Consider the following 26865-nt stretch of genomic DNA (forward strand, 5'->3'; position numbering starts at 1 on the left):
GGGGTGCGAGTCTCCGAGTTACACTGCGATTTATCTTTTACCTTCCAAGAAAGCACTCGAGTTACATCCTTTGAAAATATTTGTGTGCACCGTGCAGTGTTTACAATAATATGGTTCACAATGCTGCATTCTCAACCGTACTCTAATTTTCAGGTTATATCATTTCAAAAAAAATCTATTTACATTTAACAGTGATTTGGTGATAAACTATACATTACGTTTATCTTGCTTTTTTATTTTGGAGCTTTCGCATTTCCTCTAAAAAATGCTGAAGAAATTTTCTCGACTTGAATATATTTTGAGCAGTGAATACAATATAATGATTCACAATGAAGCACCCTGATATTTTAATATTCTTACTTAATCATCACAAACAAGCAATTTAAATTTATCAATGCTTTGAGCTCCCCAGCCCATAACATGTATCTCTACATTTTAATTATCTTTTAAGCACGAACAGTTTATTATTACATTATCGATGACATTGTATTAAATAATACACTTCCATCATCTTTAAATAGGCAAGCACGGATTGTTTAACCAGACATTTAAGACGGATTTCAATAAAAAACAAGGCATTTTAGACACTAACTTGGTTAAACTAATTGACCAAAACATCGGAACAATTTTACTCTGTTGAAAAGAATCGCACCATCTGATGGCTGGGCAGGCCACTCGTGATAAAACAAGGCTAACATTGTAATATTCAATAAGCCTTGTGCCTTTGGCAAGTGTTCCGGTTATAAATATGAAAGCTTTCCTCTGCATCTATTATATCTTAATTTTTTTCCTATAGGTGAAGACAGCGGCAAACCTCCTGGATATACAATCAACTGCTTGATTCTGAGATGATCTTGTGCAGCTGAGTTGATTTTTAAAATGGTTAAATACTCAATAAAATTGAAGACTGTCTTCGTCCATTAGTAAAGCTACCTGCTACTTGACAGAATTGCAGGATAGCTATAATTTTATGAAGGAAAAAGCACAACAAACCTTTCCGGCCACCTATTTCATGATTCCAAGTTCGTTTAGAGATTGCGGACCAACTAAAAATATGCGTCTTGGTGTTTGCCATCTAAATGCTACTACTCCTTTGTAAGCAGTCCTTGGTACACCATCCTGCATGAAGGGTTCATAAGAAACTGATTGGTCCAACACACCTACATAAGCTATTTAAAACACAAATTTTGAAAACACATAGCAACATAGGACGGGCTTTTCTTTGAGATCAACTGTATTAGCAGAAAAATATACCTTCCATTCTTCGAAGATCCCAAACTGCCGTGCAATTCCTTCAAAGTGTCCCTGGTTTGAATATTCTATCCGAACATCCCCATCTATATCGTATGCCTTATGAACAACATCCTTGCCATATACAGGCGTTGCCCTTGAAACAAGTTCCGCAAAATACTTTTTGTAATTTTCCTGCATTCAGATAAACTATTAAGAGCGAATTGAGACATAAAACTATGTAATACTAAATTCTAAAAACGTTAAAATCTTTAGACCTTCTGGAGACATTTCTCACCTCCAATAGGTAGCTCAGATCTTTTGATTTCCAGTTCACCTTAACAAAATGCAAATACCAATTGTGATTAGAACCACAAATAAAGGTACCAGGCTGACTTCTTTTTTTGAACCAAACTATGATACACATGCAAAGGTGGCTTCCAAGAATGGAGAAATATAAAAATTAGGTTTCTTTGTAAGCACACGCATAAAGTTATACCACAATCAATCAAGGTTGTGCAATAAAAGCAAGTAGTCAAACACTACATAAATATTATTTTACGTTGAGTGGATCCATAATATCAACAGCAAGAAAATGGATTCACAAAACAAAGGAAAATATTGAAACATACTAGGACATCATTCAGCTTGATTGTCTCCAGATATTGTCTGAAGAACTGTCCCAAACTAGATCCCTGTCATTAGACAGTTGCGAAAAACAGTGATCAGCTCAGTTAGATTCAGATTTTTTTATATTTTTTAAATATTGAAATTGCTAATGGCTATGGAAAATTTTCATTATACTGAAAAAATGATGCACTGAGCTGAAGTGAAAGTATAAAGGTGGAGCTACATAGAAAGTTCAATTGCAAAGTACTAAAATATATTGTTGAAAAATGCACTTTACAGTGCAAGCTTCTAAAAGCGACAAAATCAAAAACCTGCAATGCAGAAATGACACGCCAAAGAAAGATGGGTTTTCTGGAGACTCAATAATAGCCCAACTTAGGTGCATTTTCTTCTAAAAGTGACAAAATCAAAAACCTGCAATGGAGAAATGACACACCAAAGAAAGATGGGTTTTCTGGAGACTCAATAATAGCCCAACTTAGGTGCATTTTCTTACTTATATACCAGTTCACATCTTTAAACGGTGTGCCATCAAGGGATCTCTCTTGGGAAAACTAATCATTCCTTTGTTTAACTACCCCATTTTTAGGCCATGCTGTTCTGCGAGCATTAGCCAGTTATCAGGGTTTTCCATAGGTTTCCTGATGCTCTGGAGGTTTCCATTGTTTCTTAGTGAGCTCAGTTCTCAGTTTCAATAGGTTTTGATAAAAAAACCTCCTAGTAGGGATAATTGGAAAAGCAGCAATATATACTAGGAAAAAATCACACTTGACAACACTCAATTCTGATTATTCAAAGATTTCATATCACTACCATGCGTATAAGATGAATAGAAGATGATGTTCTAGAGATCAAATGTCTGATTGCAGCAACTATAATACTCAAAATTTCATTATGACTAAAAATATAATAGATATAAGATATCATTGTTGTTTAGCGTTCCAGAATATGCTAAAATTAATAGATACAATGCTCAATAGCAATAAGAATCAATCACAAACGGTAGCCATTTCCCAGTGATGGTACAGGACGCACCCAATATGGTAGCCGGGAACACGATAAAAACACAAATCTGCAACGTCTACAACCAGACAAATGATTACGACAATCACAGCATTGTAGTGATGAAATATTTGAAAGGAACTCATACAATCATGACCTTATAACTCTTTGTTTATCAATTTCTGAGCTCAGTTGATTTGCACAAGGATTCCCATGATAATAAACAAGGCCAAAACATTATATGTTGAAAACAAATGCTTCAAAATGCTCACAATTCTTCTGCAAAAAGCTAGCACTTTGTCTTTGATGATATCACTAATTCTCTGCTCAAGACAAAATTGCACTCAAGCAAGAGACTCACAACTCCAACCATCCAATTAACCTTCCTGACTTGGCCTTCTCCAATGGTCCCGCTGGCAAACATAAGAGTATGTGATAACAATAAATAAGCCATGTCTAAATATATTTTATAGCCATCTTTAGAAAGACGGGCCTATAACATCTAAGATTCTCTTGAAGACATGACCCAAGTGTATAAAAAGCCACACTTAAAGAGATTGAACCTTTCATAATTTCCTTTATGTCCCGCAATAGATAATCTTAATAAGACGGCAAATTGATACTAAGTTTGCAATTCGATCAAGCAGTCAAGCAACCAGCTCCCACGTATAGAAATTATCCCTTATTTAAGATGGACAAACTTTATCACAAACAATATTGAACCTCAATTAACTATAACTATCTTTATTAATAAACTTATTGGCAAGCGTCTCTATTAGAGACTTCATAAATTTGGCACAGCGTAATGTCCCCTTCTCCGTGCTAGACCTAATGGCGCCTAGTTGCTCTATCTTTCCATCCAGATAGGCTAACAGCATTTGTTTTTAGGATGCCAACGAGTCACAGGAGTCTTTTGGTTTCAGTAGAGGAGATATTTAAGTGGAAAATTCTAAGGTTAAAGTCACATTGTTTTATTAAGTTGATTTATAAAGTACTTTATTATTTAAAGTCACTTTATGAAAAATGACTTAAGTGACTAAAAGACAAAACAGACTTTTATCCCACATTGCTTAGTTGCTCGCATCTCCCCTCACTTCAAGGTTATAAAAGAAAGTAGTTGCTTTGGGATTGACACCACGAATATATGTTATTATTCAAATCCTAAATGGTTGCTTAAATGTGACTGGTTACTCTAAGGACGAAACCCCTCGAGTTGTTTGAGGAGTTGGGCATAGCCCCAACATCTCATTGAAGGGTGTTCAGAATCTGGCAAGAAGTAGACAAGAGAAATTGGGTTTGGTCAATTTCATAACCACAAGTCAGTCTGCTGATATTACTGAGAGTTTGGGAAATCTTGAATATGAAATAGAAGATAGCCACATGAGTAGATTTCAAGGTCTGGCAGGCACTCGGTTTGAATCACTAAGGTGGCAAGGAGGTTGTATCTACTGCTGTAGCAGTACCAAGTAAGAACTAAAATCACAGAGGCAGCAGGGCAAACGTAGGGAGCTTACACTTCTGCTCATTCATGCTCATTCTGGGTGAAAACCTCCAGCTTCAGCGGATGGCATCACCCCCCTCAACGCAGGCATACAACTGTTGAGAACGGCACGTGAAACAACTAAGGGAGGCACTGACCTTAGATTCCTTACGGTATTGGATTCCAGCTGGACGTGGATAATGGTCTACTGCGTAGTGTGACTTGAAGCTGAGTCAACAGCGTACAGGATATGCGTATCAATTGAAGGAGCAAACACACACATTCAGGAGAGTCGAGATAGCAGTTGGTGTGAGGGCTGAAGGTATATCAGACAGCAGGAAGGAGTCCCGTGACCAATAAGAGTCCATACTTACTATCCTAGATTCCACGTCTTGTTATCTTACTCTCAATTCACTGCAGTCATATGTATTTACTGTTGCATTGTCTAGCAAAAACGTATGTATTTGCAGATATGTTTGGTTGTTTGTACACAGTGGTAAATGTATGTAAGAGTTTAATATCTAACCCCACGTTGCTTGAGACATTTTCTCTGTGATTTTTGTGTAAATCATTTTTGCCAACGTTTACACTATCTGCTCCACTCTCCACCCTGGGTTGGCATGTGATCAGTCATTTCCTTTCTTCCGGGTTTATACATTTCAGAGGTATCTGAGCCTTCATACAGTTTGCACTCAAACTGTTCATCAAAATGTCATCAGTCAAATTATAATTTCCTTGTTAAATAAGAGCAGGAATCTTACACACAGAAGTGAACCCTACCACAACTCTACCCCTCTGGAAGAACTAGGTTTCATCCAACCCTTTTATAGAACTCCTGAAGGTTTCCATGTCCAGAGATAATGTCTCCATCAAATCTAAGCATGTCTTAATTCCTCCAGCCAACATATTTATAAAGAACTCCAAGAAGCATCTAGAATATTAGGTGACTTGGCCAACTTTAATATTAATCATATCTAGAGAACTCTTATTAATAAGTGACATTTAATAAAAAAAAAATCTTATTTAATAAAATTAATTTACATTAAGTAATTATTTGAATAATTTAATTAATTGTCACTTGAAAATTAGAGACGTTACATTCCTCCTGGCCCAAACATTGCTTGTCCTCAAGCAATGCTCTACTGCACCAAGATCCCAAACCAATCATGGAGGCTGGTATGAATACACGTTAAAAGCTCTATGCTGCACCATGATTGCAACTACTACCTCCTTAACTCTCCTAGATGCAAGCTGAAAGATCCTCTGAACGGCATCAGCAAACTCGCCAATACAATCCTCAAGAGTCAGCCTTACCCAAACTCCACCACACAACTCTGATATACACACAACTATGTCATAGATTGTGTTGGAACTCATCAGGACCCATGCATGACAATGCATATAGGGATAACTTTACGAAACCCCCCTTTGGAAAAATGTATAAAATTGTAGCAAATCCAACATTATTTTAGGGGCAAAAAATTAATTTGAATTGGCGATTTCTTTTACAAAATAGGAAACAATTTAATTTTATTGGCAATTTTTTCCCCGTCACATGATAATTTTGTAAAACCATGGCAACTCTTTAATTATTTTAAAATTTGCGACCGTAAGTTGAAATATATAGAAACAATAAATCTGTATCATCCAAGATACAATAACCCTATTTAATGACCATTAGATGATCCTAAATCAATGGTCTAAATCCCATTTCAGGCTAAAAAATTAAAGTACAACAAGTTCTAGAGACAATTTCCGAAATAATGACACTTGTCCACAGTATAATCTATTTCGGGCCTAAGATTAGAAGGATAAAAATTTCCTAAGAAAGTCTTCAGAATAGACACTTGTCAAATATATGTACTTTACATATAACCCAACTTAAAGTTTTACCATACATTGGTGAATGTGACCATCAATTAAGACATGCCTCGAAAATTGTGGGCGAAAACATTTAATTTACCATGTGGAAAGATTTGATTCCATTGGCGAAATCATCATCAAAATAAAAATGATCATGTATCATTATTGGCGATTGGTCTGAACATGTAACACAATTTTCATAAATTGCGGCCAATAGCGCCACCTAAAAAGTGCCAAAAAATTTGCACAATTCAGGGTCCCCAATGAGTGAGATTAGCAATTTGTCAAATATTCACCACTAAAGTAAACCCTGAATGCATACACACACCAAAGCTTGGATTCAAGTCCATCTACCATCCAAGATGAATATAAAGAGATAGGTGTCTCTCCCTATGGATACACCAACAGTCCCCCACCTAAATTGGTAGATTATCAAAATGATATGAAAAGATCTCTTCAAATGTGCATAGATAAACATACCAGTCCGTCTTGTGCTGCTGTTATTAATCATGCCAGCATCAAAATCAACCTAAGATGATGTCAATGATGTCTCCTAGACCATGTAATGATTTTGTATCTGCATCATGCCACTTATCAACCATGTAATAAAGATCCCACATACTCCAATACAATCAACCAGCTGATGTAAGCCATGAAAATTTTAAAGATGCTATAACCAGCCAAGCAGGACAGCTACACACTATTAAACTATCTAAGTTATTTGACTTAAGTCCTAACATAAGTACAGCTGTGTACCCAAAGGGAGGAGATCTCACAATCAAATCTACATTTTCATATGTAAGGGATGCCAACATATGATTCTGCAAATGCAAGGGACTGATGTTCTAGAAATCAGTCCTTTCCTCGTGTCACTTCAACTTCTGATACAAAATTAGAATGAGCAATCTGAATTTTCAACTTATATCTCATACTTATCAGTCCATTCTTGATTGTTGTCAATGCAAGGCTCATGTGCTGACAATAGACTGCTGGTCTAGCTCAGACAATCAGAGACATGTTCATGCCTCTTCAAAGCATCTTCGTTGTCCTTTATTGCATCTTATTCTGAGGCAGGTTGCTACTTTACATGAGCTGGTATATGATGCATGTCCAGCTGAAAATCACATGTTATATTAGTTGTCCAAGCTGTTATAAAATTAATCTGTACCCACACTTCATTAGCTGTTATGTTTTTCACCTTCAACCAACTCCATGAAGTATACATGAAAAACCAAATATTATCAAACTAATGGATATTCTTGTTAGCCGAACTCCTAGTTTCCACAAATGGATTCCTTAAACAATATGCCTCATAGGACCTTAACAAGTAATGTTCCAATGTAATCATTTGTATAAAACAAGGGAAATAAATCTTACTGAGAGCTTTCATACCTTGCATGTAAGTGGGATCTGAAAATTGGGTTGATGTGTCTAGGACATCACCATCACTTGTTACTAAGAAATCTTCTTTTTTCACATCTTGAAATCCCCGTTCCTCTATGGTCCCATGATCATTTGTAGGCTGCAAGTCACAACCAAGTGACTCCTCTTTCTTTTCTATCCTTTCTTCAATTGTAACTTGAGAGTTTTCTTCTTTCAAGAATGTTCCTTCCGACTTCAGCTGTTTACTCTTCTCATTCATTTTAGTTTCTCCATCCAACTTGTTTTTAAGAGAATAACCCATACTACCTTGACTTCGACAATCCTCCGATTCATCATACTTAGAACATGTCTTTATGAACCCTTTGCACTGGACGAATCAACCTTTGCTGTCTTTTTAGCTGGTAGATACTCAGCCAAATTCCACCATCAACTATTCACTCCGTTAAAGGGTTTGCTCTAATTTTGATAGGTAACATACATGCACATGATGTTGTCATCTTTCTTCTACAAATGAAAACCTTCAGCAATTCTGAAGATGACCCTCAGGCTGGCAATGAGCATAGCTCACCATCTTCAAGTTCAGACTGACCATCATATTGACAATGGAGAGCAGATCTACAGGCTTTGTACTTTGGGTGAGGTGGAGATTGAGACCCACTTCATTTTCCGTTGTCCTATTTATTATGAGATCAAAGGGAGATTTTTCTGTCTGTTCCGAGAGTGCTTCTCTCTCTATGATTTTTTCAGCTACTATGATCAGCACTGTCTTGCAATTTATTTTCGAGAGGCCACTATGCTCCATGATAGCATGATCCAGTCACTGCTTCCGCATAGGCACTCGTCTACTCAACTCATTACTGCCTTTTTCACACCATTATCTCTTTTGTGTGGTGTGAAAAGGCCTTCTAGCTCCACTAGATCTACCAAACATTCCAGATCGTCAAATCCCGTACCAGCTATTTGCACCAATGACACTCCTCTATGAGTGGCCACAGACAAAGCAAGGCCTTTACTCATCGGCATGCTTATCATTCAGTGACTGATTTCTTTTCGCCTAGAAAGGACTCCTAGTCTCTGTCTTGGCCTCCTCTTTGGTTCTTTGTTTGCTTTCTCTTGTTGTTTGTATTTATTTTCGGACACCTTTATGTGCTCCTACTGCTGTCAGCCTCATTGTTGTAATCCTCCAGTCCCATAGACCTTTTGTTGGTCTTTTCTTGGATATTAATATCATTATCTTATCTTATCTGATACCATTGATATATCCCCACATAACAATAATTGAGGAAAATAAATCAATCATCATAATATAAATAATCCATACTTAACATTAACAATATTCAATTCTGATTATTCAAAGATTTCATACAACTGCTGTGCATATAAGATGAATAGAAGAAAAATCATGCAATGGAGATCAAATGTTAGATTGTAAAAACTATAATACTCAGAAATCATTATGACAGAAAATATAATCGATGTAAGACATTATTCATATTTAGTATTTCAGAAATCTCTAACATGAATACATACAACTCAATAGTAATGAGAATTACTCAGAGACAGGAACCACTTCCCAGCAATGGTATAGGATGCACCCAATATGGTAGCTGCGGACAGGAAAAAAGCACAAATCTGCAATGTCTACCCCCAGATGGATTATTGTGACAATCAGCATGTTGCGATGAAATATTTCAGGGGAACTCATACAACCACAACCTTAGAACTCTTTTTGTATCAATTTCTCTACTTCCGCACAAGGATTCCCATGATTATAAAATAAAGGCGGCCAGAACTTTATATTGTTTAAAACAAATGCTTAAGGAAGCTCGTGGTTAATACTCAAGATTCTGCTGCAACAGGAAATCACTATTTGTCTTTGATGATTTAACCAATTCTATGCACAGCACAAAATTGCACTCAAGCAGGAAACTTGCAACTCATAACAATCCATTTACTTCCCCTGACTATGGTTTTCTCCAATGGTCCCACCGGTAGGCATAAGAGTATACGATAAAAATTAAAAAGCCACGTCTTATATATTTTATTGCTAGCTTTAGGAAGATTGGCCTCTAATATGCCTGATTCTCATGAAGACAAGACCCTGGTGTATACAAAGCCACACTTTAAAAAATCAAGCCTTCAATGATTTTCTTGTTTCCTTTGGAATCTAACAATCTAAGCCCCCGCAATAGATATTCTTAATGAGACAGTAGATAGATACTGAATTTGCAATTAGATCAAGCAATCAGGCAACCAGCTCCCAATAACATAAAATTAAAAACATCCTTATTTAAGATGGAAAAGTTTATCAAATAGAATGTTGAGCCTCAATTAACTGCAACTATCTTTATTAAATAAACTTATCTGCAAATTTGTATCCAATGAAGACTTCAAAAACTTGGCACAGATGTAGGCTCTCACAAATCCACCCCTCTAGAAGAATTAGGTTTTTGTCCAGACCATCTATAGAACTCCTAAGATTTTCATCTCCAAATATCATAAGTCTTTATCAAATCCCAGCATGTCTTACTTTCTCCATCCAACCTCCTTATTAATAACTACAAGAAGCATCTAGACTATTAGGTGAACTTGGACAACTTTAACATTAATCATATTTGAGGAACTTTTATAAATAGTGTCATTTAATTACATATTATAATTTTATTTTATTTAAATTAGTTAATATTGTCATCACATTTCATATTTCTACCACTTAATAAAAAACAGTTTTATTAGTTACCTCAAAATTGGAGAAATTACATTTGACAACAGCTGCTATTAGTTAGAGCTTGGACTGCACCAATCTTTTTGGGGTTTATATGGGTTCCTTTTATTGGCTTTCTAAAGAACATTGTTATTTATAGTACATGCTCATGTCGGCCTCTGTTATCATCAATCAACTTCAATTGATTCTAGTGTGTGCATTCTTTGTTTTTGAAGCCTCGGTGAGTCTTTGTAAGGTGATAAGAATTATTTTTAAATTGACTTGTGTTTTAAAAGTGACTTTTTTATATTTAAGTGAATCAATACTTTGATAGGTTTCTCCAATTGGGATGCCCATAATATGGGAGACACAAGTTTTAAAGTCATATGGGAGCCTTGTTTAGGAGATATTATAATTGAATATTTGAATTTGTCCTAATTGCTCCCTTCAACTCTATATATTGGGATTTGGGCCCTCATTCTTCTTGTGCTCACACAACAAGATGTTGAAATGAACTTGTAGAGTACTTCTTTGGATCGTTGACTAAAAAATCCATTAGCCCAATTCAATCATGCAAGATCCACCATAGCCAATTGTTCAATTCAGTTAGAATTTTTCAATGTTTGCTTGAATTTTAGTGATAAGGGTTCGATGAGGATGAAATTTTATATGATATTTTGATTTGGGTTTCCTTTTTTGGGTGTGATTTATGATTTATTTGAGTGTTATTCAAGTTTAAAGAGTTTTTGGAGACATTTCTTAGTGTCGGCCATACAATTCTAGCTACACAGATAATCGCATTTACGCTCAAAGCTCTCAAAGTGAGTTTTACTTGGTTTTGAGCTAAGTTACCAATTTGGGAATGGTTACAGGTATGAGAGTCTGGTATGTGGGCATGTAGATAAAAAAATTGGAGGTTTTGGCGCATCTAGCTACATGTGTGTGTACATTCATATACAAAAAATTAAAGAAATGTATAGAATTGTAAAACTAAATCATTTGATACTATTTTACCTTATTTTTTATCAATGCCAAAGATAAATATTAAAATGTCAAATACCTTCAAAAGTATTCAAATAAGTCATATCAAATATATCTAGGTTCACAATTTAAATGAAAATCATTACAGCTGTAAAATTGACAATCAAATATGGTAATTGTCTTCTATCTTCAATGTAGTTCATGATTCAACACTCATCAAAAGGATTATCAAAAAAATCATCTATTCCATTTTCAGCTGCTGCAAGTTCAACACCATTTGAACTCAAAGCAGTGTCACTTGCACTAGATGCACTATGTGTAGGTATGTCATCATCACTACCCATAGCAACTCAAGCAAGATCCTCAATAGTTGAATCCAAGTTAGTAGATTCATCAACTATATCCCAAAGATTTTCTGCCCCGTCCTTGTATTGGGGCTCCTTACATGATAGAAGATGCAAATTGGAGTGAATATATACCAAGTCTTTAACTTTTTGTAGCCAACAGTTACACTTCACTAAGTAGACAAAGTGGATAGAGTATGTACTCTAGTCCTATTTAGCAAAAGATGACCTCGACCGAAAGAGAAGACTAACAAAATTTAAAATTGCAAAATGCAAAATATTAAAGAATATAATGTATTGAATTATACAATACAAAATTACATGTACATGATATTGACTGTAAGAGGTTGGAGGTACATATAATCTTGACCATGGAGGTACTATCATGCAATAGCATCCATTTTGGATTCGTCGTTAGAAGCACAAGGAGTATGATTTCTTCTTGAAGCAAACAAGTCAAATACTCTCCTAACATTTTCTTCCACTTTTGGGTTTTGAGAGAACCTACCAAACACATGTTTGTACCTAGTAGCAACTTTAGAATCTTTATATGGTGGTAACCTCCCTAACATAGAAAGTATATTGTTGCTATAGTACCTCGGAGATGGGGCATATGCAAGGAGGTGAAATGGCATTGTCATATTGTTCTAGTCATGATGAATGATTGATTCCACCCTTTTGAAAAAAAAATCTTCATGGTCATTCTCTTTATTTTTGTATTACCAATTTTATTTTCTCTATCATCATGTGCATATTGTTCCAATCATGATGAATGATTGATTCCACCCTTTTGAAAAAAGTTTCTTCATGGTCATTTTCTTTATTTTCGTATTACCAATTTTATTTTCTCTATCATCGTGTGCATACTATCATAGACATCCCCCAAACATTGTCCACCAGTATCAATAAATTGGAGCATGGTCATGATAGGTTTGGTGAAATCCAATACATATTTCACATGAACCCATCAATTGCCATCCAAGATCAATGACTTGATTTTTTGGGCCCTTTCCAAATTTGATTGCTTCCATACACCCTATTGGTGGTTAATAACCATTTGACCCAATGCATCTTGCACCTTCAAAAGTTGTATCATAGCTTGCAAATTGAGTCTCAACAACCTACGATAAAGTTAATAGTAAGTTAATTAACACATTAAAAATAATTACATATTTATATAAATATTTATATACATATTGATATTGAACATTACATAAATAAAATAAAATTAATTAATTAAATTTACATTCAACAATTCCAATCTCGAGAAAAATCTGAAAATTGCTTGTGACATTCCATGGTTCGTCACAAACATTTGGATCTCCTCACCCTCTTCCTATATTTTTGTCACTGACTCTATTCGAGCGCCAATTGCTTGAATGACCAAGTTGAAAGAGTTTATGATGAATGGTGTCCAAAAAATATGCTTATATCTTGCCTCAACCAAAGCACTTGTAGCCTTATGATTTTTTGCATTGTCTGTAATTACATAGAACACATTCTCGTGACTAGCCAACTCTATGGACTCAATGAGGATTTTGAAATGAACTCTACATCTTTAACTTCCCCTTCATAATCAACCACTCTCAAAAACATCACTCGTTTAGAGGACATGGCAATAACATTTATCAATGGATGGTTTTTGCACTTTTTCCATCCATCAAAATAAATAGAAACACCTTATTCAATCCAAGAATCTTCGATTAATTTCAATGTGGCCTCTACATAATTCTTCTCTCTTTGCAATAAGGCGGTATGCGCCTTTTCATACCTAGAATTTTTTAAACCAGGACATGGACTATTGATTACTAATATGACTTGCCGCCAATATGGTGATCTCACCAAATTGAATGGAAGACCACTTGCACAAAAGCAATGTGAAACTTTTTGTTCAGCTGTATCTCTTGCTTCCATTTTGAATGCCTTGTCAAATGCACCTCTTTTACAGGTGCAGATTTCTACTTCATCTTTGACTTTCGCAGAGGGTATATGCAAGAGGGGATGGGATGTTTGGAGGCTGCTACTATATCAGTGGGTAAATTTATTGTTTTTTTCCTTTCAAAAAGAATAAACAGTTTTTTTCTTTTTGTACTTATCAATGTCTTCTTGTTTTCTTATGAATGCTACTATTTCTATGGCAGACATCCCCTTCTCAATTGGGCCCTCACACATTCCAATCCCTTTACCAGAAGGACCCATAAATTGATGTTTCACTCAAGAATAAGAGTTATTAAATTGTGTATTAGAAAAATTACACTTCCAAACATATCCCCCAACTCTTGGAATTTGTGAAAGCCTTGTGGGATGTCTCCATAAAGGAGATTATCAATTTTGAATTTTTGGTTTCTTTCCACACCCACTAAACTTTAACTACTCACCCATTCTTGCAATCTGATTTTCCATCATTATTAAAAATTACATAATCTTAAATTACAAAAAAAATAATAAATGCAAGCATACAAGTGCAAAATCAAGATACAAAAACATAATAACAAAGAGTTAAAACTGTTTCTTTTTTCTGGAAAAAACAAATTGAAAAATTTCATCAAAATCTTTATAAAAATCATCAAAAGACTAAACAATAGGGTTAAATACTTGCCTTCGACGCTTAAATATTCTTTGAAGAAACTATCTGGCACTCCACGAATGATCCCTTTCGAGAAAATCACCTACCCTTTGAAATGCCAAAATGGAGACAAAATGAGTTGAGAACAAAAGAGCGAACAAAATGTCTGTTTTTAAGTTGAATGGCCTCATAAAGGGTCATTTTAGGGTTTTGATCAAAAAGGGCCAAAAAAATAATACTTTTGAATTGAGTTCTAAGTCACAATTTGTGAATTGCTCATGGATGCATACAAGGTGCACAAACTGGACTGTGGATGTGCCCAAATGTGCTGGCTGCAAATCCAAAGTGCATCCACAATTTGTGGTGTACATCCATAATACTCAAATGCGTGGGTTGTGCATCCAGAGCACATCCATAGTTCGTGGTGTGCAACCTATGCGCATTTGGACCATATTGCATTTGCATATGGTGAACACCAGCAAGGTGTGCATCCTGCAACTTAAGTTTTAAGTATTGGCTCAAGAAATTTCTTGTCGCTAGGCAATGAGTTTCCGTATATCTGAAGAGGGTTTGGATGTGCCATATATTTTCTTGTACAAAATCACCCCTAGAGAAGAGTATCCAGTTTTGGGTAGTTGATATGTGATTATTGCAAGGTATTTTCTTGTTTTGAAGTCTAATTCGTCAAGTATCTCACGTCTAAGAGTTCATAACAGGCCTGAACTAGTATTGAAGGTTTTAGAAGCAACTTGAATTTCTTCTGACCCTGGGCACTTCTTTCTCTTAGCTTTCTGGAGCACACTTCTGACTATTAAAAAGGCTTGGTGTTGAATGTGGATTATGGTTTCACTGAAATCTCATGGCAAGCCTGTAGTACTATTTGTTGAAGCATTTGATTTTAATTTTTTAAAGGTATTCTTGTTTAGTGCCAAGATTATAATTTGGTTATATTATTCATGTTGAATGCCCAAGTATCCTAACTTTGTTAACAGCAGTATGTGTGGTGATAGTATTTCAGTTTTGAGAGATGTTAATGTTATTTCCCAGTCATGTACTTGTTATGAACAAATAAAACAAATCACATCAGTTTGTTTTTCTAGCGATTCCATTTGTTGTTTATAGCAAGAATTTGTATGTCAAACTACTACAACAGAAGAAACAAAATCAGGGATATACATTACATACATTTTAAATGCTGTGTTTCATCTTTCAAACTCATTTTGATTTTTTTCTTGAAAAATGCTGAAAGGAGACTACAGCAAATCAATCTCTTGCCTTAAGTACTCATTTATCAGATTATTTGAAAAAATTGGCATTAACACATTTCTAACTGCTGATGCTTCCTTTCCTGTAAACAGTTAACAGGTATATTGGTTATCTGTATTCTACAGTATATAATATTGTACTGTTTGATCAATAATATCATTGAATGTTCATCGTTTATATCTGTTATATGGTATCAGAGTGATAAGCTGTTATGAGAGTTGGAGATGAGATGCAAGAAAGGATTGGAACGAAGTCATGGTTACAGAATGAGAAACTAGCAAAACCACTGGTTTCGAAGAGTTTGATTGGGAGACAGGGAAACATAGAATGTTGACAGTTGAAATTTACAATTTTCATGTCTGAGCCAGTGTATTGGCATTCTATAGAATGCCTGTTGAAAAGTTAGCAATTACATTTGGTTTGTCTTCCATGTGGAGATTACTAGCAATACAAGAGATCTTGTTCTGCATAAGAAACATTTTTGGCTTTTTTGGTATTTTATTTTGTTTTACTTTCTAATGCTGAAAAATTTGAAGAATATATGTCTTGTGAAGATTCTTTTTGCACACAGATTTGAAATTTGGGATTGCACTCAATACAGGTTGCTGTTCAGCAAGCTTCAGAGTATATGGTCAAGAATAATACCCTTTTGTGGTCACTAGACAATGATAGAGATCTGTCGTATCTCTTAGGGATCATTGTTAAATAATTCAACACTTTGAGACTAAGAGTTTAAGAGCACAGCTAAAAGCTACACCTTTCCAAGGGTCACAAGACAGCTTGATGGAGCCTTGCGTGATTCAGGATTTGCATCGTCATGATGAAGGGTGCTCCCCTTAATACCTTAAACATATAACAGAAACAAAGAAATAACAGCACTTTGCGAAAGCAAAATATGGGCTTCTTATTATTGTTGCAAATGTGGAATTACAGAATTCAGAACTACAATATGCTAACCCACATGGGTGCCTTCATCATAGTAATCTGCAAGACAAAACTGTGAACTATCACCCAGAGCTGTCCTAGACAATCTATGGGCATTTCTTAAATAGGCAATTTTATGCCGCCCAGGAAGGTTCTAGATACTCAAACTTAATACCTAGGGCTGACAGACCCTAACGATACATATAGAGTCGGCCAAATAAACCTTCAACATTTATTTGGAAGTTTTGATCGGCCCAACTTCGGAAGGCCTTAACTTTTAAACTGTTCCTTTGATTTTCTATTATAACCCCTTTTCGGAATCCTCAGCTCCTTATCTACAAGCTCAAATCCACGCACGTTTAGGTCTTCAAAACTGAGCACAAACCAAAAATTTATACCAAAAATCCACAATAACTCCATTGATACTTATGATATGGCATTGAGCCTCAACTGGCAGGCTGATATGACTGAGATGAACCTCCACCTCTGAAATTAGGATATTTTGAGCTCATACAACTGACTTACCGAGTAGCAAACCTCTACAAACAACAACTATGCATTAAGACAACCCTTATTCAAACAACTGAAATGAAATATTTTTGGTTGATGCAAGATTGCTCTTACACCCAGGATGCTCCTACATCACTTCAAAAAACGATTATCAAAATATCCACTCGAGTTATAATCGGCATGGATCGTTAAGTAAACCTTCCAGGGCTTCACTAGGGCAAAAATGAACATGATCATTTAGGATCAATGTATTAATGGGGGGAATGTTGGCATTAATACATTTCTAATTGTCAATGCTTCTTTTCTTGTAAATAGTTGCAAGTTATTAGTTAGTTGTATCCAGTGCTACATACCAATAGTTGTATCATGCACTATATAATGTTGTATCGTTTGATCAATAATATCATTGTATGTTCATCATTTATCTCTATTAAAAAATACTTACAAAATGTTCTTCATTAAAAGTTAAAAAATAATTATGTTTTATATCATAGTTGAAAAACTTGGTCTCGAGAATATCTTGACCAAACCAAAAAAAATTCAAAATCTTGGAATCATAAAAAACTCTTACGGAAAAAAAATCAACAAGAAATCAACACTTTTATCGAACATTTGAAAATATATAATTTCTTAAAATAATCTTAAAACACACACATATACACCAAATTTGTAGATCATATATTGATTTAAGATATCCACCATATACAGTGTAACACGAGGACATGCCCCCCCCCCCCCCCCAAACTAGGCTGTCACGGAGATGGGGACATCCCCGAGACAGGGGGAGGACATCTCGGCATTTCGAGCAGCGCCACTTGGAGCGCCACCTCCGTCGGAGACGGCGAGATGTCTTCGAGACAGCGAGACGTCCCCTGTGTGTGGGTGCAGGGGGAGACGACGAAGCCTCCTTTATTGTGGGGGGACGTGACGGAGTCTCCTTTATTGCAAGGGGACACGACGAAGTACATCAATCAAGAGTGGGTGAATAGGGAGAGGAGTCGATTGGGCGATATCTATTGGAGCCTACTATTTATAAGGCCAGAAGTCGTTCTCGTTTCGCCCATCCCGCTACCAGGGGATAGGGCCAGCGATGGATCAACTCATTTTATTATTCCAGGTTTTGATTCCTTTATTGTGGGTGCTAGGATACTTGTAGTTTTTGTTTGCATTATAATATTATATACTTATTTTGATATCATGATTCAGGGCAAATGATACTTATTGTAATCATCTTTATGTCATGAGACATGACTCATGAGTCATGACACATATGATCATTGATTACTTTTAGATAGTAGAATCTGGATACTCATACTATTGATCTGAAGACTGATATATAGAGTAATATTTGTTGATGTTCAATGTCAATGTTCATTATTTGTTTGTCATTTGATCATGAACCATGATGTTTTAGTTCAAAACTTCAATGCAATGTTCAATTTTAAATTTTTATTATTTAAGTTTACTATTTTTTACATCTTTATATGATTATATCAAGTTATATTGTATAATTGTAGTACATATTTTCATAACTAGCATTTTAAGTACCATATGTATAGTATATACACCCCTGCTCCCCCGCCACCCCCTGTCCCCCTCCACTGTCCCCAAATCAAGGCACCTCTGTCCCCCCGTCTCCCAAGACGGTGTAACTATGACCATATATTAATCAAAGTTTTGACATAAATACATAACAAGCAGAACTTAGATAATCAACATAGAATCATTTACCAAAAGACAAGTGCAACATCTAAATGAACATAAGTTCAATACATTTCAAACTCCATGAAACTATAACTTATCGATACATATTAAGTTTAAGTTTCAGTATCGATTAAAACTAGAAGTAGAAATCACAAATTGCGCGCGCATGTGTGTGTGTGTGTGTGTGTGTGTGTGTAAATAGAATTTCCATATAAAATAGAATATAATCTATATAATATGAGGAAAGCTCAAAAGAGATCATTGTTGTTGGGTGGGTGTTGCTGAAGTAGTTGCAACATCTTCAATAGGTCCCTAAATAGGTGTCTCAACAAAAGGCTCTGATGGATGACTATGCTCACATTCCCCCTCACGTGTTGCACTTCTGCTTCCCAATCATTTGCCTCCATCTCAAACTCAGCTAGCTGCTCATCAGTCAACAAAGGATCTTCAAGCACATCCACATCATCACCATCAAAATGAGCAATCCAATTTGCTACATATGGACCAATGTCATCCAAGTCAAGTGCTTCATATGAAGTCTTCCTCCGCACTCTCTTTTCGTGCAATCAAAGGTTGTACCACACATAAACCAAGTCATTCAAGCGCTTCTGAGTCAACCTATTGCACTTCTCTATGTTTATGTCCTCAAAAGTACTTCAATTTCTCTTGCAACCATAAGTACTACAGAGCTGCAATAATATTCAAATAGGAAGCTTTTGAAAATTAGGTGTTGTGGCACCATAATCTTCCTACCACAAATCTGCAAGGATAAAAAAATAATTTATAATGTGATAAAGATTCCAATGAATTTATGAGCGAAATAAATGGTATAATAAAACAAAACACCTATACTTTTTTACATGGCTCCAAGGTGTATCTCCTACATTTGCAAACAAAAGAAGAAAAAATGGCCCCTTTTCCCTTTTGTAGCTTTGTAACTCATCAAGTATGAGGTCTCGAAGATTCAAATCAGCAACTAATCTCCGAATACATGTGTCCAGGCCAATTTGAACATCTACATCTAGTCGAAAAAGTGTCGGAAAAATAGAACTTGGGGTTTAAAGAGTAGGCAACAACATGAATATGTTGGTGGAGTTGTCATTTCCACCTTCAATCGATTATGTTCCATATGGGTCTATATTTGGTGTCATTTTACCTACACAAGTGTTGAATGGCCTCTTTGGCCCTATCCATGGCCTCATATAGATACCCCATGGGATTTTTATCCCCATCCACCATTTGTACAACCTTCATCAATGGTGTTGACACCTGGACATAAACAACTATACAAAAATTAGCAAATTGCAATATTTGAAAACTAAATAATAAATCATCAATTAAGACTTGAAAACTTACGTTGACAATCTCTTCCATTAGCTTGCCAAATCTAACATCAAACACAACCTTCACAACTTTATTTGCTTCGGGCTTCTTTGCATAAAAAATCTCTAACCATTTCACACTCACAAATATACACCTCAAGTCATTCAATGTTTTCAATATTGTTTACAAGTTGACAAAACTAATAGCAAAGTGTGTGACCTCTGCTCACACAAGATCCTTTGAAATATCCCAAATGGATATTTGCTCTGCTGCTACTATAATGTTTAATTATATAAATTATATTTTCCTATAGATTTTCCTTTGATCTTATAGAGCTAGATAGAAGTTCCAGAAGAATGTTGTTTCTTTTGTACTTTTCAAAATATAGGTATTACAATGAATAAATAACAGTAACTAATAAAATAGAAGTGATAGAAATCGTACGCAGCAATAGATACTAATCTGGAAATGATTCTAAAACCGTACTAGCAAAGTCTGATTTATTTCAGAATAGTACCAATACAGATGTACTTTAAACAAGGTTGACACCAGTTGAAGATGGGAACTAGCTACAGCCAAACAAGTTCAAATGATAAAGCCCAAGCTACTGCAATAAAACAACTCCAGTCTACTACAAATAAACACCCCAGAATTCCTCACGTGAACTATTGTAAAGAAACGTCAAGTTGAACCAAAGTGGTTACCTTCCCTAAAAATCTACTGCCTACAAAGTGTGACTGCAATACTAGAAATCGATCCTCTACCTTGATCAAACTATATGTATTAGAACCTTTGAATCTAATCTTGTTGAGGGCTAGGTCCCAACGAATCTGCTCTCAACACTAGGGTTTGCATCCTAGGTGAGGAATGCTCTTCCAGAGCAATGGCATCCAAAATAGATTGACAAAATGATAAAAGATGATTACCTTTAGTTTGCCTTCTCCTTATATCCCCTCTCCAAGGCAATTCGAACCCTAAAAGAACCCTAAAGTGGAATTCATTTGAACTTTACAATATAACATTATTTTCCCCAATAAAGGCGTCCAAATAGAAAGAAATCATTACTTTATTAATGACAAATAGCTTCAACCATCAAATAGGTCTTGGTAAGTGATAATCAAATAGTAGAGACTGAGCTCTTTCCAACAAGCTATCGCACAGGCTAATCGATCCAAATGGAGACAGAAAACTCCTTATTACTCCAAAATGGTTAAACACTTAGCCTTATTTAAATTATTAAAATGCTAACTTAGGAGAATATTTAAATATATTAAAATATTTCTCAAGTAGCCAAGGAACAACCCAAACACCTCTAAAACATGAAACTGAGTTTGTCACCTGCTTGTGACTAATGTCGGACAACCTGGGCCAACTGGCAGTCTCACCCTCAAATCTAGGGATACTCCTAAAAAATAGGGAACACAACGAAATCTCCTGAAATTGAGACCAATGGGTGATCTCATAGAACCTCAACTCTGGAAAATGTCACCACCTCCTAAAAGGTAGGAATCTCCTCCTACAATCAAGGAACTACTCTCAACTGATCTACTACTACCTGTAATACCAAGTCCAAACACTGAAAACTTTGACTGAATCCCTGATCACCACTACCAACCTACAAGACTCCATAATAGGCTAACTCTCATGTCAATGCTAGACAGAGCTAAAGAGGGGACATGACATCCTTACACCAATGTGCTCTCTCATAAGACTCAAGACCCATGTGTGATTGCCGATGTACTTCACAATATTTCTTCCATCTTCAACCACCTTCTCCAGCCAACTCAATTTCCCTAGGTCCTCAAGGAACAAGTCAAGACAATAGGCAACACAAGGGCTCCAAAATAATGTGGGATGCCTCTCCATCAGAAGACTATTGGCTGTCACCTACACAATTGCATTATCAATCACAATCGGGATGACATTAGCCACTCCCACTTCCACTACCACCTCATCCAACATGTTGCACAAATTTTTTGCATTCTTCACTTGATCAAAGTCATAACCTGATTTTAGAAATATTAATTGTCCCCTAAAGCATCTACAAAATTGATGAGTGTCCTATTCTTGCCATTTGTCCACCCATCAGATATAACAATGCAACCTCTCTGTTCCCAAACTTTTCTTTTCTCTTCCACAAGTTAATGAATGGTTTTTACCTCATTGCCTAACAATGGCCCACTCACCTCATTATGAGTTGAGGGCTTGAACCCCTTATCAAACACAAAAATTGAAGTGGGCAATTGATCCCAATATGGACTACATTAAGCATCAAAGGGGATATCATTATAGAACAAAAATCTTGCAACTACCACCCTTGTCTTCTCATGCATCTATTTGTTCTATGCAATGCCTTTCAATCCAAGTTGAGCACCAAGGGTGTTGCATGGAACCCAAAAGTCTGATATATGGCCACTCACATTGTCAGATGATGATCCTCATATCTGTGGCCCACTGGAAGAAACCTTTGCACCTGTTTGTGACCCTGTAGAGCTAAAATCCCCCATTGAGGCTTGTTTATAGCCTCCTTGGTAGCCCCTTCAGGAAAGCCATCGCATGGTATGATATCATGCCCTTCTATCCTTCCAATGTGATATTTTAGTCGAAATATACCCCCACTCATCAACTCAGGACAATGGTTATCTCTTTGCTCCCGGTGTTCCATGTTTCTAAAATTCATCCCTACCTCTGCAACCTGCCATTTTATACTGATAATGATTATGTTACCTTGTTACCTGTAAGTCTGCAAATGCAAGGATAAATAATCAGAAATGTTCAACAAAAAGGCAGAGGTTGGACAAAAGTCATGGGTGAGAAATAAGGAAAGAAATGTTGGTTAAGTTCAATTGGCAGAGGTATTTGATTTAGTTTTTTAGTTTATAGTTTTCTTTTTAATAAGTTTGTAAATTTGCATGGATACCAAAACATTATAGTTTGATACCAATTATATTGTTCACTGTGTGACGTCTTTTAAAACATATCTCTTTCCTATTTAACCCATTCTATGATAGCAAGCTGTAGCTGCATTTTTCCAATTCCTGTATATGAATATAACTAAAAAGAATTAAAAACTGGTATTGGTAAAAATCAAAACATAACTGGTATCAGTAACACTTGTTTGTTAAAAAATGTTGTTCACTGTATGTATTAGCAAAATCAATCTTGTACCTGCATTTTATCAATTCCATCGAACTGTTGAAATAAATATTAAATATAAAAGCCCAAGCATGGGACTGCATTGATAGACTCTTCGAGAAACTTCTACAAATTGATGAAATTTATTATTCAGCTTTCTTTTTTTAAAGGCACAAGTCACAAGTTACAACTTTTAGTTAAATTGTAAGGGAGAAAATGATCAAAACATAATGCACATTGATATATATGGAAGAAATGTAGGACATGATACATATTTTAAAGAGGCTTTCATATATTGCTCATTGGGAAACATGGTTTTAAATCTTATTTTGCATGAATGTCAGATTAAAATTTTAAATATTCAACGAAACTAACATTGAATCTCAATGTGCAACCATACATGTATGTTGGAGTTGTTTGTATCAGATGTTGGAGCCTGCGATTTAAGGTGAATGTCATCTAAAAGGTGAGAATGGTGTTGAAGAACAGCATTCGAGAATAGCATCTGAGGAAAACAGTGTCTGAGAATAGCATCACAGAAAAAGGCATCTGAGAATGTCCCTAAAAAACGACCAAAACAATGATCATGGAAAATGCATTTTCCGTCCCCTTATTACATGAAAACGTTAATATAATTTGGGCAGCATTTTGTTGACTTTGTCAACGATAAATACTTCTGTATATCACGACTTTTGGGATTTTTTTGCAAAAAAATCACAACACAATAATGACAATATTGTTTTGGTTTGTGATACGCGATATATCACACAATAGGCAATATGTTCAACTATGCTTTATATGTTACAAAACTATTCATTACGTGTGCATTCTTACAACAGCCAATTTCATTCTTTCTCGAAATGATTAACTAGTATGTTTGTAATTTCATTACAGGTGGTATTTCTTATACAACACGGTACAATGATTTATTTATCTTCCATGGACGAAAGAAATAACTGTGAATCTTCTTTTGCATATTATTGTCTAGGGCATTTTATGTGCAGGACTGTATTTTTGGTTCATCCTGAAAGGATAGTAACCCTGGACTGCCATTACCGTCCTCCCTTTCTGCAGGGTTTAAAAGTCCTTGTATCCCCGTTACATTCAGCAACAATAAAGAGCACAGATGCTACAGTTAGTTAGATCAAGCCACTTGGATTACTGAATCAAACTTCCAACACAGCAAATATAGAACTACAACCAGCATCTACAATGAAGATCGATGGTAGTTAAGCATTAGCTGTGTTTCATCTTCTAACTTTGAGTGCCTGTCCTGTTATTGCTCAATAGGATTACAATAATGCACACAAAAATACCTATTGTATCTCTTGATAATATATGTTTATGGCTATGCAATACGATCTGTAAACAAATGATGAAATAATCAACAATGATATGTGTGTGTGTGTGTGTGTGTGCATATATAGAAGGACTGAATGCAGCTGCACTGAACCTAGGGTAAGAAAATAACCAAATGGCAAAACCGAAACCCAAACTGGCAACATAGCAATTACAAAAATACTTTAATCTTCCATATAAAATATTGTTCAAATCTGCACCTAAAAGAAGCATGTCGGCAGAAGAATTCATAAACAAAATCAAAGCTGACACAATGCCTCCCACAAGCATTCAACTATTAGCAAACAAATCATTCAAAATAAATGCCATCATTGCCAAACAGTCGTGGAAATTAATAAAATCTCATCATGTTACATGTAAACTCTAATTGAAAGAAGCAGCTGGAATTCATCTCTGTAAAAGAAACTAGAAGCACACTTACATGCTCACCGAAATTATATGTTCTGCACACTTCCGGACGAATAAATTGCCGACCCTTACGCACTTCCTTTAATCTTATCCAATCATCCCAATAAGTTTAATTACGTTAAGTATACAAAAGAGTAACAAATCAAATGGAAATATTTGAGTAATGTACAAGATAATGATATACAGACAAACAGAAAACAAAAGGATATGCTTTTGGCCATTTTGGAGCCAACTCATCCCATAACTGCTTGGTCAGCATCCATCCCAAACCAGGGAAGAAGTCTGAACGATAAAGTGTTTCTACAAGCCCGTGCCATGTGATCACTATATAATCTTTGTGCATGTTAACAATCATAATTGAAATGAAAGAAATGTTAACTCCCAAGGCTCACCAGGATCTTGAACGAACTGCTTTTGCCCATTGTCATTCCAAGATGAAACTGCCATGAGTGTGCTTTTACAAAAAAGAAAAACAATGTCAAATCTAGCACAAAAACATAAATATCAAGGAAAGAAGGAAATTTCAATGTTGAACTGAATATAAAGGCATCACAGTCCTCTCCATTTTCCATTGAGAACATACTTGTCTTTTTCAAGTAAGGATGCTGCAACTTCAAAATACTCAAAGAAGTCAGGAGAAATCTCCATGTCATCTGCCTTTCAAAAAGCACAGTGACTCAGTATAATAAATTAGAACCACTTACAGACAAATATAATTTGAAGTTACGTGAATCATATTTAAACTTTACAGAATAGCCGCACCTTCTAAAATAATCACCCGTCCAAAATTATGTTCACTAAAAAGTTTATTGAGCGCCCATTTATAATGATCTGAAGAACATGTCAATAATTAAATAGCAGTAAAGAATAAAGAAATGATGGGCAACTCTCAAGTTAACAGAACAAATCCATACTTGCTATTTTGTAGTAAGCAATTAGCTCTCCGGGTCTTTCTGTTTTTATCAGTTCAAAATCCAAGTGCTGCAATCAGATAGACAATAAGAGAGTTCAAAAGAAGGAAAGAAACTACCTTAACATAAACACTGAATCTGAGACATAAAATATGTGGTTAGCATGGGCAGATAATTCAAGAAAAAAAATCAATTATAAACAAATTATAAGAAAGCCTCTACAGGAAAATATAAAAGCCATTCTACAAAAAATCTGCGCATCCCCAGAAATAATATTAAAATAAAAGAGTAGGAATACCCCAATAGATATTGTCCTAACAAAAATATTACAATGACACCTATAATTATTTTACATGCGCAAAAAATATTGTTCTACCATAAACAAATGCCACATAATTAAAAAATAAAAACCCTTACCAAAATTTTAACTTGCCTATCCATAATCAACACAAAACAACAAATACCAACTTACACAAGTATAGCCAACAAACGTTCTCTTTAAGTTATTAACACTCTCATTTTATCATTCTCCTAAAAAGGAAAATTAGTTGGCATTTTTAACCACAATTACCAACTCAAGAATTAAAGCCTATCACTATGCACAATTAAATCAAACAGAAAATTTCTTATGATAAAGTACAAATATTCACATTTAAAAAATGTTCAACACAAAAGATCAAGGCCTAACCTTGCAAACCTGAAGAACAAGAAATTTAGAAATACAAAGAAACAGCAGCAAAAGTTAAAAAAAACAGGGAGCTACAAACACTAAAACTAACTGGGAAACCAGACCAATCACTATGCTGAAGCAGCTGATGCTTATCATGGCCTTCAACTTGCACATTCTCAGGGATACAAAAGAGTATGGGTTGAAGGTGATTCCCTTTACATTATCCATTGTTTGAAGGGGATTCAGAACCCTAGCTGGTCTTTTGAGACTTCAATTAATGACTTAATCCATCTCATCAGCTCTTTTGATGAAGTCTTTCTATCCCATATATTTAGTGAAAGGAATGCTTTGGCAGATCCCCTTGGCCCCACTACCACCCAATGTTGAAGACCTTGAAAAATATGATTTTCTATACAATAGACACAGTGGATAGTGAGAATAAGGTCTGGGTGATTACAAACAATTCAAAAAA

The 26865-nt window shown here is 35.5% G+C and overlaps 1 protein-coding gene across 4 annotated transcripts in view; it reads right to left on the bottom strand.

Moving 5' to 3' along the window:
* Positions 1 to 320: 320 nt before the first annotated feature.
* Positions 321 to 26865, bottom strand: part of LOC149531199 (alpha-1,3-mannosyl-glycoprotein 2-beta-N-acetylglucosaminyltransferase-like) — a 196165-nt gene continuing 169620 nt past the window's right edge. For 3 of the 4 annotated variants that reach the window (XM_089811949.1, XM_089811951.1, XM_089811952.1), the window contains 10 exons: positions 25727 to 25793; positions 25575 to 25643; positions 25396 to 25465; positions 25205 to 25266; positions 25022 to 25112; positions 24826 to 24919; positions 1863 to 1925; positions 1529 to 1567; positions 1255 to 1425; positions 321 to 1119 (listed from right to left, as the gene is read on the bottom strand). In XM_089811949.1, the coding sequence (XP_089668075.1) occupies positions 1006 to 1119; positions 1255 to 1425; positions 1529 to 1567; positions 1863 to 1925; positions 24826 to 24919; positions 25022 to 25112; positions 25205 to 25266; positions 25396 to 25465; positions 25575 to 25643; positions 25727 to 25793 (840 nt within the window). In that variant the 3' untranslated portion in view covers positions 321 to 1005. The remainder of the gene's footprint in view (positions 1120 to 1254; positions 1426 to 1528; positions 1568 to 1862; positions 1926 to 24825; positions 24920 to 25021; positions 25113 to 25204; positions 25267 to 25395; positions 25466 to 25574; positions 25644 to 25726; positions 25794 to 26865) is intronic. The other variant, XM_089811950.1, reaches the window with a different exon arrangement.

Source organism: Cupressus sempervirens, chromosome 11 (assembly GCF_028749045.1).
Source record: "Cupressus sempervirens isolate cs-2001-9-10 chromosome 11, ASM2874904v1, whole genome shotgun sequence".
NCBI classification, from domain to species: Eukaryota; Viridiplantae; Streptophyta; class Pinopsida; order Cupressales; family Cupressaceae; genus Cupressus; species Cupressus sempervirens.